General features: G+C 47.1%; 1 protein-coding gene across 3 annotated transcripts in view; it reads right to left on the bottom strand.

The window, feature by feature from the left end:
- Positions 1 to 18,856, bottom strand: part of LOC139233526 (TNFAIP3-interacting protein 1-like) — a 51,518-nt gene that overhangs the window by 22,206 nt on the left and 10,456 nt on the right. For all 3 annotated transcript variants that reach the window (XM_070863936.1, XM_070863929.1, XM_070863945.1), the window contains exons 4-8: positions 11,393 to 11,515; positions 11,033 to 11,161; positions 8,161 to 8,286; positions 3,721 to 3,846; positions 3,499 to 3,573 (exon numbers count right to left, since the gene is read on the bottom strand). In XM_070863936.1, coding sequence (XP_070720037.1) covers positions 3,499 to 3,573; positions 3,721 to 3,846; positions 8,161 to 8,286; positions 11,033 to 11,161; positions 11,393 to 11,515 — 579 coding nt within the window. The remainder of the gene's footprint in view (positions 1 to 3,498; positions 3,574 to 3,720; positions 3,847 to 8,160; positions 8,287 to 11,032; positions 11,162 to 11,392; positions 11,516 to 18,856) is intronic.

Below are 18,856 nucleotides of genomic sequence, written 5' to 3'. Positions count from 1 at the left end.
ACTAACTGAGCCCTTGCTATCACACGTTTCCAATCTTGCTGAAATCTAGCCTTTTGGCAGAAAGAATAAATAAGTGTAACAGATATTAAACTTTATTGAAGATAAATCTTTAACTTAATTTTACAATGTTATTGGACTAATAATCCAGAGAACATGAATTCAAATCCCACCATGGCAGTTTGAGAATGTGAATTCAATGTTTTTAATAATCTGGAAATAAAAAACTAATATCAGTCGAAGTGACCATAATAGGCATTGCCTATTAGAGTCTAAAGTTTATTAGAGTAGGAGTGAAGAAATGAGTGCCTACAGTTTGTGCATTCAAAATAAAATTGAGGCTTGTTAGAGAGAAAGAAAAATAAATTTGCACTCCCTTACATTTTTTGATCTTTGATGTCATTCATTACTCTAGATATTTTGCTCTTATATCTCAGATCACTCTTCTCAGTGAGTTCTAACTCTCGGTGCCTTCAAAAATGTCCTCTCTAGCCTCGCTATCTAGGGAAGATGTTCAGTAACATGCCCAGCACATGAACAGAAAACCCTGATCTGTCAGGCATTGGTTAACCTTCAGGAATTATTCTTGTGCCACCACAAGATCTATCTCCAGCCCTCAATATGCAGTAGAATATCACAGCAGCACTTGTTCTAGTTTTAAAATTTTAACACATTTAATCAAAAAAGAAAATATGTAACAATGTCATATATATTTACAATAGAAATCCTACCATCTACCTTCTTGAAGGGGAAAACGGAAAAAGTTTGCAAATCAAAATGGCAATGCAGATACTGTTATCGAGGAGGAGTGTGATATTCTGGATGAAATAAATATAGTGAGAGAGGAAGTATCAAGGGGTTTAGCAGCTTTGAAAATAGATAAGTCCCCAGACCCGGATGAAATGCATCCTAGGCTGTTGAGTGAAGTCAAAGAGGAAATAGCAGAGGCCTTGACCATCATTTTTCAGTGCTCTTTGGATTTGGGCATGGTGCTGGAGGATTGGAAGACTGCTAATGTAGTACCCTTGTTTAAGAAGGGAGAAAGGGATAAGCCGAGTAATTACAGGCCTGTCAGCCTAACCTCAGTGGTGGGAAAATTATTGGAAAAATCCTGAAAGACAAGATAAATCTACATTTGGAAAGACAGGGATTAATTAGGGACAGTCAGCACGGATTTGTTAAGGCAAGATCGTGTTTGACTAAGCCGATTGAATTTTTTGAGGAGGTAACCAAGAGGGTCGATGAGGGTAGTGCGTACGATGTAGTGTATATGGACTTTAGCAAAGCTTTTGATAATGCCCCACATGGTAGATTGGTCAAGAAGGTTAAAGCCCATGGAATCCAAGGCAAAGTGGCAAGTTGGATCCAAAATTGGCTTGGAGGTAGGAAGCAAAGGGTAATGGTTGATGGATATTTTTGTGACTGGAAAGATGTTTCCAGTGGGGTTCCGCAGGGGTCAGTACTGGGTCCCTTGCTTTTTGTGGTATATAGCAACGATTTAGATTTGAATATAGGGAGTATGATTAAGAAGTTTGCAGACGACACTAAAATTGGCTGTGTGGTTGATAATGAAGAAGAAAGTCATGAGATGCAGGAGGATATCAATCTACTGGTCAGGTGGGCAGAGCAATGGCAAATGGAATTTAATTCAGAGAAGTGTAGGGTGATGCACTTTGGGAGGGCTAATAAGGAAAGGATATCCACATTAAGCGGTAGGCCACTTAATAGTGTAGATGAACAAAGGGACCTTGGAGTGTTTGTCCACAGACCCCTGAAAGTAGCAGGCCAGGTGGATAAGGTGGTTAAGAAGGCATACGGAATGCTTGCCTTTATTGGCCGAGGCACAGAATATAAGAGCATGGAGGTTATGCTTAAATTGTATAATACTTTGGTTCGGCCACAGCTGGAGTTCTGGTCGCCGTATTATAGGAAGGACATGATTGCACTAGAGAGGGTGCAGAGAAGATTTACTAGGATGCTGCCTGGAATGGAGAATCTTAGTTATGAGGACAGATTGGATAGGCTGGGCTTGTTCTCATTGGAACAGAGGAGGTTGAGAGGAGACCTCATTGAGGTGTACAAAATATTGAGGGGCTTGGACATAGTGGATAGCAAGAGCCTATTTCCATTGGTGGAGGGGTCTGTTACAAGGGGGCATAGTTTTAAGGTGGGTGGTGGAATGTTTAGAGGGAATTTGGGGGGGGGCTTCTTTACACAGTGGGTTGTGGGGATCTGTAACTCGTTGCCTGGAAGACTGATGGATGCAGAAACCCTCACAACTTTTAAGAGATGGTTAGATTGGCACTTGCGGGTTACGGACCGAGAGCTGGTAATTGGGATCAGACTGGATGACCTTTTGTTGGCCGACGCAGTATTAATGGTAAGTACTGCAGGGAATCGAATACAGCCAGGGTGATTTCCTCGACTAGTTTCGATCGCCTGGATGGGTTGGAGGGGAATTTTTCCCAGATTTTTTTCTCCCTAAATTGGCCTGGGTTTTTATCTGTTTTTTGCCCCTCCCAGGAGATCACAAGGCTCCGGTTGGGGTGGAGTGTAGAATGTTTCAGTATAAGGGGTGTCGCAGTTGTGTGAGGCAGACTGGTTGGGCTGAGTGCTCTTTGCCTTTCCTTGTTCATAGCTTATATGTAACCTTTAGGGCTGCTGACCAAGGGCCGTGTGGCTCTTTGTCAGCCGGCGTGGACACAATGGGACGAAATGGCCCCCTTCTGCACTGTAAATTTCTATGTTTCTATGTTTCTAACCTGGAACTTTATGAACAACCATCGTATACACAGCTCCCCGCCTTGTCTCCATATCAGCTATAGCAGATATCTCAAAAGATCTCAAGTTTTTTCAATTCAATTGCATTCTGACTACTGCTATCTACTCCTTATTTTATGGCTCTCAGCCTGTTGCTAAAGCTCATTAGAGATTCATAACAGCCAGCTCATTCAAAAATTACAGGCTATCATATTTATAACTGAACCAATCATAAAGTCTGTATATATGTGACAATAGCAAGTTAGATTTTGTCTAAAGCCTGTTACCAGGGAGACTACAACAACAAACATACATCATAACACATGAAACAAAATAGGTGGAGACTGCAGGCATTTTGTTTGAAATCTCATGTATTGCACCAGAATTAGAGGGACAACTATCAGACCAAAAGCAGAATTGTGTCATATTTGTAACACTCCTTACAACCATTCTTCCACACAACTTTCTCCAAGATCACAACAGATGCAAGATTAACTATTAGGTGTGTTTATGTGATGTTCAGATAAAACATTTACACTCAAACTCAGTTTAAAAGGCAGTGCCATATATTCAATTTCACATTTCTTTGTAACTGCAGAACAATAGCTAGCAGCACTTGAAGTTTGTTAAACAAAAATCCATTTAACAAAATCATAATTTACACTTGTTTTATTAGGTGCTATGTTAATTAGTTTCTGCAGCGGCTTCACATGAAAAATCTTTAATAGTAAATTCTCATACCTGTTTTTTCAGTTTCTTTCCCAGTAAGTCCTTTTCTTTCCTTTCCTTTATAAAGTCTTCCTCATAAGTCTGAAGCTGTGAAAAAAGTAAAAATTCCCTTCACTAACGACTGGCCATTTGATAAAAAAAAAATCTATGTGAGTGGAACATAAAAGTATAATTTATTAAAGTAGCAGAAGACATTGAAACTGAAATGTAGATGGGCAGTTACTGTGCCAATACCTGTGTGTTAAGTAAAGTAAGCTTTGATTGTAGCTGCTCAATGTTTTTCTTCAATTCTTCTTTTTCTTCATTCATTCTTTCCCGGTCACACCTTTCTTTCTGAAAGTCTTCTTCAAATATCTGCACCTTTAACAGAACCCCAAACATTTTAAGAGTCCGTGGATATAATTTGGCTTAACCTAATCTGGTCAACATTTTGGATTGTTTACAGAATAAAACAGGTATGAGAATTTACTGTTAAAGATATTTCACGTAAAGCCTCTGCAGAAACTAATTAAAATGGCACCTAATAAAACAAGTGTAAATTATGTTTAAGGTGGCTCCAATTGGGACCATCAAAGTTTATCGATAACTATTTATTCTGCACTTTTTTTGACAAATAGGTGTCTGTCAAGCTCTGCCCGTACCGCACTTTTTTGACCGACAGGCAACAAGACCCGCCCCCTGTTAAGCTCCGCCCTCCTTCCAGCCTGAATCATTATATACACCTGGTGCCAGAAGCAGGACCTGAGGCTCTGACTCCTACCCACCCCGCAACAGGACAGGGAGGGGAGGGGAGGGGAGGGGAGGGGAGGGGAGGGGAGGGGAGGGGAGGGGAGGGGAGGGGAGGAGAGGAGAGGAGAGGAGAGGAGAGGGAGGGGAAGGGGAAGGGGAGGAGAGGGAGGGGAAGGGGAGGAGAGGGAGGGGAAGGGGAGGGGAAGGGGAGGAGAGGAAGGGGAAGGGGAGGAGAGGAAGGGGAGGGGAGGAGAGGGGGAGGAAGGGGAGGAGAGGGAGGGGAGGAGAGGGAGGGGAGGGGAGGAGAGGGAGGGGAGGAGAGGGAGTGGAGGAGAGGGAGTGGAGGAGAGGGAGGGGAGGGGAGGAAGAGGGGCTGGGAGGGGAGGGGCAGAGAGAGAGACTCGGGGTGGGGGCAGAGAGAGAGAGGCTGGGGGGGAGGAGAGAGAGAGGCTGGGGGGGAGGAGAGAGAGAGGCTGGGGGGGAGGAGGAGAAAGAGAGGCTGCGGGGGGGGGAGAGATAGAGGCTGGGGGGGGAGGAGAGGGAGGCTGGGGGGGTGGAGGAGAGGGAGGCTGGGGGTGTGGAGGAGAGGGAGGCTGGGGGTGTGGAGGAGAGGGAGGCTGGGGGTGTGGAGGAGAGGGGGGGTGTGGAGGAGAGGGAGGCTTGGGGGGGGAAGGAGAGGGAGGCTGGGGGTGTGGAGGAGAGGGAGGCTGGGGGTGTGGAGGAGAGGGAGGCTGGGGGTGTGGAGGAGAGGGGGGTGTGGAGGAGAGGGAGGCTTGGGGGGGGAGGAGAGGGAGGCTGGGGGGGGAGGAGAGGGAGGCTGGGGTGGGAGGCTGGGGGGGCGGGGAGGAGAGGGAGGCTGGGGGGGCAGTGGAGGAGAGAGAGGCTGGGGGTGGGAGGGGGATGAGAGGAGAGAGAGGCTGGTGGGGGAGGAGAGAGAGGCTGGGGGGGGAGAGGAGAGAGAGGCTGGGGGGGAGGGAGAGGAGAGAGAGGCTGGGGTGGAGGGAGAGGAGAGAGAGGCTGGTTGGGGGGGGGGAGAGAAGAGAGAGGCTGGGGGGGGGGAGAGGAGAGAAAGGCTGGGGCAGGAGGCAGTGAGGAGAGAGAGGCTGGGGGTGGGGGAGAGGAGAGAGAGAGGCTGGGGGGGGGTGCGGGGGAGAGAGGAGAGAGAGAGGCTGGGGGGGGGAGAGGAGAGAGAGAGGCTGGGGGGGGGTAAGAGGAGAGAGAGAGGCTGGGGGGGAGGAGAGAGAGACTGGGTGGGGGGAGGAGAGAGGGGCCGAGTGTGGGGAGGAGAGAGGGGCCGAGTGTGGGGAGGAGAGAGGGGCTGGGGGGGGGGGGGGGGAGGAGAGGGGGGCTGGGGGTGGGGGGAGGAGAGAGAGGCTGGGGGGGGCGGGGGAGGAGTGAGCGGCTGGGGGGTGGGAGCGAGAGAGAGGCTGGGGGGGGGAGGAGAGAGAGGCTGGGGGGGAGGAGAGAGAGGCTGGGGGGAGGAGAGAGAGGCTGAGGGGGGAGGAGAGGAGAGAGAGGCTGGGGGGTGGGAGAGGAGAGAGAGGCTGGGGGTGGGGAGGAGAGAGAGGCTGGGGGTGGGGAGGTGAGAGAGGCTGGGGGTGGGGAGGAGAGGAGAGAGAGGCTGCGGGGGGGGGAGAGGCTGCGGGGGGGGGGAGAGAGAGGCTGCGGGGGGGGGAGAGAGAGGCTGGGGGGGGAAGAGAGAGGCTGGGGTGGGGGGGGAGGAGAGAGAGACTGGGGGGGGGCGGAGAAGAGAGAGGCTGGGGGGGAGTAGAGAGAGGCTAGGGGGGGAAGAGGAGAGAGAGGCTGGGGTGGGGGGGGAGAGGAGAGAGAGGCTGGAGGGGAGGGGAGAGACAGGCTGGGGGGGGAGAGGAGTGAGAGGTTCGGCGGGGAGAGGAGAGAGGCTGGTGGGGGGGGAGAAGAGAGAGAGGTTGGGGGGGAGAGGAGAGAGAGGCTGGGGGGGAGAGGAGAGAGAGGCTCGGAGGGGAGAGGAGAGAGAGGCTGATGGAGGGGAGAGGAGAGGGAGGATGTGGCCGGGGGGGGAGAGAGAGGCTTGGCGGGGGGGGGAAGGAGAGAGAGGCTGGGGGGGAGGGCGGAGAGAGAGGCTGGGGGGGGGGCGGAGAGAGGCTGGGGTGGGGGGTGGGAGAGAGAGGCTTGGCGGGGGCGGGGGGGAGGAGAGAGAGGCTGGGGGAGGGGAGGAGAGAGAGGCTGGGGGAGGGGAGGAGAGAGAGGCTGGCAGGGGGAGGAGGAGAGAGAGGCTGGGGGGGGAGGAGACTGAGAGGCTGGGGGGGGGGAGGAGACTGAGAGGCGGGAGGGGAGAGAGAGGCGGGAGGGGAGAGAGTGGCGGGGGGAAGAGGGAGGCGGGGTCAAGAGAGAGGCTGGGGAGCGTGGGAAGAGAGATAGAGAGGCTGGGGGGGAGAGGAGAATGGGAGGGGGGGGTAGAGGAGAATGGGAGGGGGGGGGAGAAGAGAATGGGAGGGACTGGGGGGAGAAGAGAATGGGAGTGGGTGGGGGGAGAAGAGAATGGGAGTGGGTGGGGGGAGAAGAGAATGGGAGTGGGTGGGGGGAGAAGAGAATGGGAGTGGGTGGGGGGAGAAGAGAATGGGAGTGGGTGGGGGGAGAAGAGAATGGGAGTGAGGGTGGGGGTGGGGGTGTGGGGGTGGGGGGGAAGGGGTGAGGAAGAAAGGCTGGGGGCAGGGGAGGAAGAGAGTCTGGAGGGTTGGGGAAGAGAGGCTGGGGGGAAAGAGAGGCTGCTGGGGGGGAGTGGAAAGAGAGGCTGCTGGGGGGGTGGAGTAAGAGAGGCTGGGGGGTGGGAAGGAGGAGGAAGAGAGGCTAGGGGCGGGGCGGGGGGAGGAAGAACGGCTTGGGGAGGGAAGTACTTGGACTGGGGTAAGGCATTTCGGCTGGGGGAGGGAAGTACTTGGACTGGGGTAAGGCACTTTGGCTGGCGGAGAGATGTACTTGGACTGGGTGGCCCTTGCTGTCTTCTGGGGAGCTCTGTCCTCTGTCACTTCAGGAAGTCAAAGTGGATCGAGTTACAATTTGCAAAGTCAGTGAGACCTTGGGATGGGCAGTTCCAGTTACACATTCCGTTGAAATTTCAGGGTGTGGCTTATCCTCCAAGGGGACCAATCAGAAACAAAGGTTGGAGCATGTTGCCCATTTTTGCTGTACAAACAAGCACGTCCAAAATTTGTATGGTCTGAGCCAAAAATGCAAACTGAGTCCAAGCTAGTGAACGAACTGGGACAATTTCCACAGACAGCCAAGAAAGTTGGACCCATCTCCATTCATTCCTATCACCAACTTAAATAGAAGTCTCAAATGCAATTTAAAAAAAATTAAAGACGGTCATAGTCATGGTTCAGCGACTTCCAACCACTGTCCTCGAATACTAACGACACTGCCCACATATAGAAGAAAACAAACCAAAAACTTGTCCTTTTCTGCATGCACAACAACAACTTGCATTCATAGAGTGCCGTTAATGTAGTAAAACAGCCCAAGGTGCTTCACAGGAACATTATCCAAGCCACATAAGGAGATATTCGGAAGGTGACCAAAAACTTGATTAAAGAGGTAGAGTTTAAGGAGTGTCTTAAAGTAGAAGAGGGAGGTGAAGAGATTTAAGGAGGGAATTCCAGGGCATAGGACATAGGCAGCTGAAGCCATGTCCGCCAATTGTGGAGCGATGAAAATCAGGAATGTGCAAGAGGCCAGAAGTGAAAGAGAGCAGATATCTTGGAGGGTTGTGGGGCTGGAGGAGATTACAATGAGAAAGAGAGGGGCAAGGCCATGGAGGGATTTGAAAACAAGTTTGAGAATTTTAAATGAACATTCAAGAAATAAATATAAATAAAACAAAGGGGCAGGGTTTTCTAAAATGGAAGTTTGCACTTATCCATACAGCACACGTTCTTGAAAAATATTGAATGCATTGTATATTACCTGTTGTTTTAGGACCTCAATTTGTGTTGTCAGTTCTTCAGGACGAGATTTTCTCATTATCACTCCACTATCAAAACTGTGAGGCATGCAAGAAACTTTCTGCTTTCTGAAAGCATCAGACAGAGCCTGCAACAAAATTAATTTAAAAGACTTGAGACTAAATCTTTAATGACTGGGTCACAAGAGCTTACACGGGTCCAGACCTACATCCTACTACTGTGTGGCATAGCATGTTGGAGCTCCAGTGAGCCGAGCTACTGTGTCACCCGTCTGGAGTCTATACTTAAAGAGATTTGACTGCCGTTTTGTTTCAAGGTTCCTTTTGCCAAACATTTGTGAGGTATAACTCCTGCTCCTATTTCTTATGTTTAGAAAGAAGAAATTTACATCAACTCACTGGTGAAACCCCCAGCCAAATAGCCACATTAGCAACATCCTGAAAAATCTACCAGGGAGAGCCATTTTAAAACCCAATGATATTCACCAGCATTCAAACCCAAGTGAACAAAACAGAAAATGTTGAAAATTCAGGGTAGGACTGCCAGCATTTGAAAAGATAAAAAATGGCATCTGAAAAAAAAGAGGAAAAAAGGTGAAAAGACGCTAATATTTTGTGTGTACATTCTTCATCGGAAGGAACAGAGTTCTGATGAAGGTTCTATTCCTGAACATTAACTTATATTTTCTCTTCAGATACTGACATGCCTCCTCTATTTCCAGCAATTTTGTTTTTATTTCATCCTGTTCTTTTATCATCTCAAAAGCTTTTCACCACAGTAAGTCCTTGCATTGGTAACATGGATTACAATCCTGATTGTGGTTACTGTTACAATTTTCATTTAATTTACTAATGTGCAAGAACTGTTCAATAAAAAACCCCAAATGGTCACTGTGGTTCATTACTGAATTATCAGAACAATCTACTTTTGATCCGTTGGAAGCAGGAAAGCAGCTCTCACTGCGATACTTAGAAAGTCAAGGACTTGCACCTAAATATGTTCCATGTATTCAGAACTTCAATAATAAATCTTCCAAAAAGTACTTAAGGTCTCCTCTGTGGATTTCTGTGCTGTGTGAAACAGCAGGAGATTGATATTTGACTATCGACTGGTGGACATAATCCAGTAATACAGAGCACATCTGTTCCCTAGTTTTGGAATCGTTGTATGAAGTCTTACCAAACTGATTGGGAATTTTAATTCTCTTTTTCCATATGTTTTTTTTATGTTAAAAAACTGTTCTCACTGTGATTTTGGACTTTTAAGTGTTCTTGTTAAGTGGTATAGTCATATTTTCCTCCTCCAATATTTGTTTTGTCAGTTCTGTATGTCTCCCCTGCTATACACTATTTCCCAAATCAACAGGGTAGGTAAGTGAACTGTTCCCAGAGTCTTACTGCTATGAAGGGACTAAAAAAAAAAGAGAGGCGGGTTAACCAATCCTCAATTTCCTTGTCCCTCTTCTCCCATTCAAGGAAGAATGTCTCCATTTGGACCTTTCCCTAAAGGGCCTGGGGGAGATCAGGAACTCAAATTGGCACAGCAAGGGGGGGCGGGGGAGAGAAAAAGAGAAAACATATTACTTACACACACACACACACACGTGCACAAACATGGCCTCTCCCATCTTAGTCCAGTCCATCCGAACACTAATGGACTGAACCACCAGACCGACCATTTAAAACCTGCTTCCATCTTGGAAAGCAACATGATCACCACAGATTGGATTTAGCTCCAGTACTTTGTATGAATGCCCAAGACAATTTGCAGTACAGCACTTGACAGCAGTTAACCAGATGTTTAGTATTGAGTATATTTGATCTTTTTAAAGTTTAACTAGAGGCAATATAAAATGTTTAAATTATAGAATTAGCGTTAGCGAGGCCAGCTAGTACTTCAGTATTTTGCCTACTTGAAAACAAATGGGCAAAACCCATGCAATGGTGTCTTACTAACACAGAGCGAGAGGTAGTGCTCATGTACCTGTGCTTCAGCACCTTTTCGGGGAGAGGAGAAGAGAAAGCTGGACATCAGTCATTGAAGATTGGCATGCAGGTACAGCAGGCGGTTAAGAAAGCAAATGGCATGCTGGCCTTCATAGCGAGGGGATTTGAGTACAGGGGCAGGGAGGTGTTGCTACAATTGTACAGGGCCTTGGTGAGGCCACACCTGGAGTATTGTGTACAGTTTTGGTCTCCTAACCCGAAGAAGGACATTCTTGCTATTGAGGGAGTGCAGCGAAGGTTCACCAGACTGATTCCCGGGATGGCGGGACTGACCTATCAAGAAGGACTGGATCAACTGGGCTTGTATTCACTGGAGATTAGAAGAATGAGAGGGGACCTCATAGAAATGTTTAAAATTCTGATGGGTTTAGACAGGTTAGATGCAGGAAGAATGTTCCCAATGTTGGGGAAGTCCAGAACCAGGGGTCACAGTCTAAGGATAAGGGGTAAGCCATTTAGGACCGAGATGAGGAGAAACTTCTTCACCCAGAGAGTGGTGAACCTATGGAATTCTCTACCACAGAAAGTTGTTGAGGCCAATTCACTAAATATATTCAAAAAGGAGTTAGATATAGTCCTTACTACTCGGGGGATCAAGGGGTATGGCGAGAAAGCAGGAATGGGGTACTGAAGTTGCATGTTCAGCCATGAACTCATTGAATGGCGGTGCAGGCTAGAAGGGCCGAATGGCCTACTCCTGCACCTATTTTCTATGTTTCTATATTAAAAAATCCTGCAGCGGACTTTGTGATCATGGGCATGTGAAACAGGTTTACTGGAGTGAGACTGATTTGTTTGTGGAGCTATTCTACTGCATTGGTCTACAGATGAACATGTGGATAAGAACAAAGTAGTTACTGTACAGACCTTATTCAGACGAACAATTTCATGTTCATAATATCCTTTTTGTTTGGTTACTGCAGTGTGACATTCTTTCAAATGCTTGTTCTGTTCTTCAGCCTCAAGCAACTTTGCATTTAGTGTCTGCTTTTCTTCCTTTTTTTTCAAAAAAAAATGGAAAAAACAACATAAGCAATAGGAAGACCAGATTTGAGGGAAACAGTTTCAACCAATTCAAAGTTACACATCTGGAGAGGAAACATAATATTAACTGTGTAACCGCTGCAGATTTTTGAATCAAATAAAGTCCAAGGTTTCTATTAAATGAACTTGCTCATTTATAGTTGATATCAATTTATTTTCAAATCATTATTGGTGAAGACATACTTCTGCTGTTTCAAGTTTCGCTTTGGCAAGCAGCAGCTTCTTATCAAAATCCCTCTGCTTCTGGTCCAGTTCTTTCTCCAGATCACTCAGGGACCGCTGATAAGTGGTGAACTTTTCCTTCAGCTACAGAGGATGAAAGCCAATGAAGGGTCCATTATATAGTGGGATGTTATAGATTCTTCAAGGAATGTCACAATTAAAACAAGGTAACAGAAATACAGGGGGGGCTTATTATTATTAATAAAGAATCAAGAATCCAGATTGACCAAACAGGTTACGTGACACAAACAGCATACAGTTCTGAGAATATTTAACACACTTTACATTTTTTTCCTTCTCTCTGCCTTTCTATGGTCAAAGCACCAAACATCAACCCCAACCAAGAAGATGAACAAATAACTTGCTGCCAGGTCTGTGCGGATGTAATTCTCTAACAGCTCACTAGGGGGTGTGCGAGAACAGTCTAGCATAACATTAAGATACATACAATTACACAAAATCAAAAGTTGGGGTCGTAAATTGCGGCCTCTCTGGGTGCGTACGACGTGTGCATGCGCCTGAAGAGGCCCCGTAGGTTCTGAGTTTAGGCGCATGAAGCGCACGAACCTAAACCCGGAACTTGCAATTCTTTTGACATATCGCACGCATCCCTGGGAGAAGGACTTTGCCGGGTCAACTCTCGCTCAGCGAATGTCCTTCAAACTTTCATGCCTGGTAAAAACAGGCGTAAGGCCTTCTTTAACCAGCTTAGGAGTTTTAAAAGATAGAAAAAAATAAATGTTATTACTTATTTTTAGATTAAAAACCCTGCCCATGAAGGTAAGTTTATGTTTAATACTATTAAAACATTTTTTTTTAACTTTTTAAAATAATTTTTTTAATAAAACATTAATGGGCTGGAATTTCGTCAAATACCACTACCACCAGATTTTCGGCGGTAAATGCAGATCGCGTTTTTTTTTACTGCCAGAATACCGCTATGACTGAAGGCCGCTAGTTTGGTCAAAAGTTGACCAGTGGTAGCGGTAGTTGACCGATGGTATTTTTAGTCATGCAACTCTGGGCTTTTTTGGCGGCGAAAAAAAAATGGACCTCCTGCGCATGTACAATTTTTTTTCCAACTTTTTTTCCTGGCGATTCTGGTCAGGTGTCGCCCGTGCATGCGCAGAAGAGAGAGAGAGAGGAAAATCTCCAAGTTTGCAGATGGCACTAAACTGGGTGGCAGTGTGAGCTGTGAGGGGCACGCTAAGAGGCTGCAGAGTGACTTGGACAGGTTAGGTGAGTGGGCAAATGCATGGCAGATGCAGTATAATGTGAGGTTATCCACTTTGGGGGCAAAAACACGAAGACAGAATATTATCTGAATGGTGGCAGATTAGGAAAAGGGGAGGTGCAGCGAGACCTGGGTGTCATGATTCATCAGTCACTGAAAGTTGGCATGCAGATACAGCAGGCGGTGAAGAAGGCAAATGGTATGTTGGCCTTCATAGCTAGGGGTTTTGAGTATAGGAGCAGGGAGGTCTTACTGCAGCTGTACAGGGCCTTGGTGAGGCCTCACCTGAAATATTGTGTTCAGTTTTGGTCTCCTAATCTGAGGAAGGACATTCTTGCTATTGAGGGAGTGCAGCGAAGGTTCACCAGACTGATTTCCGGGATGGCTGGACTGACATATGAGGGGAGACTGGATCAACTGGGCCTTTATTCGCTGGAGTTTAGAAGGATGAGAGGAGATCTCATAGAAACATACAAGATTCTGACAGGACGGGACAGGTTAGATGTGGGTAGAATGTTCCCGATGTTGGGGAAGTCCAGAACCAGGGGACACAGTCTTAGGATAAAGGGTAGGCCATTTAGGACTGAGACGAGGAGAAAGTTCTTCACTCAGAGAGTTGTTAATCTGTGGAATTCCCTGCCGCAGAAAGTTGTTGATGCCAGTTCATTGGATATATTCAAGAGGGAGTTAGATATAGTCCTTATGGCTAGGGGGATCAAGGGGTATGGAGAGAAAGCAGGAAAGGGTACTGAGGGAATGATCAGCCATGATCTTATTGAATGGTGGTGCAGGCTCGAAGGGCCGAATGGCCTACTCCTGTACCTATTTTCTATGTTTCTATGAGAGAATTGTAGAGCAAAAGGAGACAGCAGATAATACCAGATTGAGAGAGAGAGAGAGAGAGAGAGAGAGAGAGAGAGAGAGAGAGAGGAGAAAGGAGACAGCAGACAATACCAGATTGAGAGAAAGACACACAAAAGTACATCAAAAGCAATTAATAGGATTAAATAATACTACAAGAAGGATAAAAATGCAGCAGCAAAGGAGAGTTAGGGAGGCAGAGGGTACACAAGTTCAGTCTTGATGCCCAAGAGGCACTGGTTGCCGAGGTGGAGGCAAGATGGGACAATTGTCCGGGGTGGGCGTGTAAAACCACCCTCAGCTGTATGCAAGTGAATTTAGATGGAAATATCTAAGGGGGTGTCCTCAGTGGATCATATACATCGGGGGGCCCAACAGTGCAGGAAGAGGCGGAATGATCTAGTTGCGGCCGCGAGAGTAAGTAATATTTTTATTCATGCATTCCTTCATTAGTTACAATGTAAATCTGACACATGTTGATGCAGGTAGGCTTAGTGTTACATCTTATTTGCCATGAATGATCTTATTAAGATGGCTTTCTGAGATCTTAAAAGCTGTTTGGGCGCTTAGATGTCTTCCTCATGAACCACGTGCAGCTTCATGGGACATTAAACAAAGGACTGTATTAAACGCACACAGTATGTTACTAGTGCTTTGATGGCTATCTGTGTGTGCCACAAGAGCAGATGGGCAATACGGTTCAGCATTGCTATTATTATTTTTGTAGAAGAAACTGTCAAACAATGGAGCAGAGCAGTGACTCAAGGGGATGGTCCACCCAAGATATTAGAATTAACAGAGGCAGAGGAACATGCTACAGCCCTGGTGGGTGCACACAATCGAACGGCGACCCGCGGTGATGCTGATCCAATGACAGCTGAGGACAAGTCCTGCAAAACCCCCAGGCTGTGTTGGGGTCATGTAATGTAATGTTGGGGTCATGTAATGTAATGTCATGTAGTGTCTGTGGATTCAGCTTAGGGTAATTTCATGCAGTGTCTCTCGACGACATATAATGCAGTAATGGTGGTCCTTTGAATAAGCCTGCACTGTCTGACCGTACTCACGTCACCCTGCCCTCTTCCCTGCTGCTAACCACTCTTACGTTGTTTTCTATTTCCAGATGAGGAATCACATGCGCTCCATCCCAACACGGGAGCCTCCACCTCATTCAGGCACTATTTGGTCGACGAGGATGAGGACGATGAGGCGGAGATGAAGAAGAAAAGGAGCACCCAGAGGACCCGATGCAAACAGCTGTCGCGGGGGGGGTTAATGTTACAGTGAGTGGAGGTGGAGTTTTTGGTGGGGTTGGACGAATCAGTAAATAATTTACCTGCGACCACCACTCCCTCGGAGGGATCCACTGTTCATGGGTTCACTGCCTCAGAGGCAGCAGGACCAAGTGGTGTGCAGCAACGCACCCAGAGTACACAAGCCTGTATGTCGTCTCCACGGAGGTTGATTCAGCAAAGCAGGTATGCTCCGAGCCAGGCGGACGCAAACCTTGCCATGGTGGGACTGTCAAGGGCGAGCATCGATGTAGGTCGAGAGCACCTCCAGGCTATGGGTGGAATTTCCCAGAACATCGCCGCACAATCTGCCCGACAATCGGAGGACATGTGGCAGCTGATTGAGGTGGTGCGGCAAAACACCGAGTCTGTCACTGCCATGCGGCAACTGATGGTCTCGGCATTTGGCACTGCACCTCCCATGTGTCATACCACTCAGACCGACAGCATCCGAGAGTGGGGAGCTACAACAGTCTTCCAACTCAGAAGCCAGGTCTTCCATACCCCGAGCTTTTCCAGTGAATCCACAATGGCGTTGCCATTGTCTATCCCCCGACAATAGCAGGACTCTGGATGCCTTGCTGCACACTGTCCTGGTCCCAACGCAGATAGGGGTAGGGGTAATGGGAGGAAACAATAGGGGGTAAAGAGCGGTGGGGGTGGGGGGGGAGCGGCGGGCGGGGGGGGGGGGAAGAGGCGGTGGGAGTGGTGACCAGAGGCAAAATTGGTGCAGGGTGTGGGCTGGTGGGAGGGTGTTGGTTGTTTAGTTGTTGTTCTTGTTGATGTTGCTACTGTTATTTATTGTTATTGTTCGTTCAAAAATGTTACTGTTTACACATATGTTGAGGTTAAAAATGTATTTAATTACTTTCAAATTTTTCAACAATTTCACATGTTTTATTAATCTTTTTATTAGCCTGGAGGTGGACTAAACAGTGTCTCACTTTTAGAAAATGAGGGGTACATAAGAACATAAGAAATAGGAGCAGGAGTAGGCCATTTGACCCTCGAGCCTGCTCCGCCATTGAATACGATCATGGCTGATCTGATCATGGACTCAGGTCCAATTCTCTGCCAGCTCCCCATAACCCCTTATTCCCTTATCGGTTAAAAAACTGTCTATCTCGGCCTTAAATTTATTCAATGACCCAGCTTCCACAGCTCCCGGAGGCAGCGAATTCCACAGATTTACAACCCTCTGTGAGAAGAAATTCCTCCTCATCTCAGTTTTAAATGTGTGGCCCCTTATTCTAAGATTATGCCCTCGAGTTCTAGTCTCCCCTATCAGTGGAAACATCCTCTCTGCATCCACCTTGTCAAGCCCCCTCATAAGCTTATATGTTTCGATAAGATCACATCTCATGCTTCTGAATTCCAATTAGTAGAGGCCCAACCTACTCAATATTTCCTCATAAGTCAATCTCCTCATCTCCAGAATCAACCAAGTGAACCTTCTCTGAACTGCCTCCAAAGCAAACATATCCTTTCTTAAATATGGAAACCAAAACTGCATGCAGTATTCCAGGTGTGGCCTCACCAATACCCTGTATAACTATATCAAGACTTCCTTGCTTTTATACTCCATCCCCTTTGCAATAAAGATTCCATTGGCCTTCCTGATCACTTGCTGTACTTGCATACTAACCTTTTATGTTTCCTGCACCAATACCCCCAGGTCCCACTGTACTGCAGTACTTTGTAATTTTTCTCCATTTAAATAATAACTTGCTCTTCGATTTTTTTCTGCTAAAGTGCATAACCTCACACTTTCCAACATTATACTCCATCTGCCAAATTTTTGCCTGCTCATTTAGCCTGTCTATGTCCTTCTGCATAGTCATCATGGTTCCATAGAGTGGCCAGGCAAAGGTGAAACATAACTCTCACCGTTCAAGCAAAAGTTTCATTTATGAGCTGCTGACATATCACTTTTGCAGTCACGAACGCTTCACGAGGCTTCCCCTGTGGTGTTGTGGGCGGGAATGGGGGGGTGGGGGGCGGTACGGGGGGGGTTGGCATGGGTTCATCGCCAGGCTTCTCGTCCTCCTCCTCATCCTCCTCCTCAGGTGATCCTGCAGTCCCCTGTGGCAATTCCTGTAACCTCATGATGACTAAGTTGTGTAGCATGCTGCACACCACAATGAAGTCAGCGACCTGCTCAGGGTGGTATTGTAGGTAGCCTCCAGCCTGGTCCAGTCATTGGAATCACTGCTTGAGCACTCCAGTTGTCTTTTCGACAATATTGCGTGTGGCTATATGGCTGTCATTTTAGCGATGCTCAGCTTCTGTCTGAGGGTTCCGGAGGGGGTTCATGAGCCAGGTGGCGAGGCCGTATTCTTTGTCCCCCAGCATCCAGCTGTGACCTTGTGGCTGAGACTTAAACAGATCAGAGACAGTGCTCTCACGCAAGATGAAAGCATCATGGATGCTCTCTGGAACGGGGCATTGACTGCCATGATGCGCTGCGTATGGTCGCAGATAACCTGCACGTTCAGGGAGTGGAATCCCTTTTGGTTTTGATAAACCTCTGCTCCTGTAAAGGTGCTTGCAGGGCGATTTGCGTACAGTCAATGGCACCCTTGGGGAAGCCAGCAATTCGTGCAAAACCCACAGCCCTCTCACTCTTTGCCTCCCTGATCATTGGGAAGTTTATAAAGTCTATCCTGCGTGCGTACAGTGCATCAGTTACCTGACGAATTCAGCGATGTGTAGCTTGCAGCATATGTCCCCAGCTGATGCCTGAAAGGAGCCGGATGCATAGAAGGCAAGTGCCGCAGTCACCTTCACCTCGACGGGCAGTGCAGTCCTGTTGGTACAGGTGGGCCGCAGGTCTGCCTTTATGTGCTGGCATATCTCAGTGGGCACCTCTTTTCGAAAGCGCAGCCTTCTAACGCACTGTGCCTCAGACAGGTGCAGGTATGAGCGCTTCTCCCTGAAAATTTGTTGGGAATAAGGCCTCCGCCTCTTCATACGTCTGCGACCTCTTTGATTACGCTCATAATGCTCTTCAATAAACCTTCTTCCAGCTCTATTCTGCATAGCATAAGTAGCCAGCATTATTGGCAGAGATATTGTAGGCCCATTCTTTTAAATGTCCTCAAATGGCCTCAAAAAACCACAAATGTCATCAAATTTCCTTAAATTTATTCCAATGTGCTCAAATAGTGTAAAATAGCCTCAAAATATCCTTAATATCTAACTCTGACCCAACATAAAGCTCTCATTAAGCTCAATATGTAAAAATCAGCCTTCTGTAAAAAATCCCCCGTTTTTCAAAATGGCGTAATTACTTCTGGGTTACGAGCAGGTAAAAATTCAGTTTTCACGGTGGTATTTTAGTCCGATGGTAAAAATTGTGGTATTGATGAATTTACCACCGGTGGTATTTTTTGGCAGTATTTCAGCATTGCACACTGATTGACGTCATAATAATGTTGAAAAAAGTGGGCAGGTAGTATTTTTTTACCACCGGTGGTAAATGAATGATGACTTTACCACCAGCGGTATTTTGGACGGTATTTCAGTGGTAACCTATTTTCCGGCGGTAAACAGGCGGTAAATGGGCGGAAAGCCCACTGAAATTAATTTCATTTCTATTCGCTTTTTAAAAAGTGAAGTTCTTTTTATTTATGTGTGCATTTTCTTTGTTTTTAGGTGTGTTTTCATTGATAGTAATGGGATTACTATGAATGAGAATACTACATTGTGATTGGTGGTCCAGGCCCACATGATCCCAGTAAGTGCTTATGCTCCTGGGATGTGTGGGCCTCTGCGCCCGGCTGCACAGCTAGGCCAGGGACTTGAGGTCTACGTTGGAGCAGGACCATCAGGTGCTTTCAGATTTTTTTTTGTGATCGGATGCCTCCGACTGCAATTTTTGACCTTTGAAAGTTGGTTTTACAAAAGTGTGTTTAAAAAGGGAAACAAAGCAGTTTAAAAAAACTTTAAATTAAGAATGTTACATACTAAGAGCTGGATTTTGCCGGCACTCAGAGGGCGGGTTCGGAGGCAGGTCCGCTGTCAAATCGTAAAGATTGG

The sequence above is a fragment of the Pristiophorus japonicus genome, chromosome 2 (genome assembly GCF_044704955.1).
Source record: "Pristiophorus japonicus isolate sPriJap1 chromosome 2, sPriJap1.hap1, whole genome shotgun sequence".
In the NCBI taxonomy this organism is placed as follows: domain Eukaryota; kingdom Metazoa; phylum Chordata; class Chondrichthyes; family Pristiophoridae; genus Pristiophorus; species Pristiophorus japonicus.
This window is presented reverse-complemented; position numbering and strand designations above follow the sequence as displayed.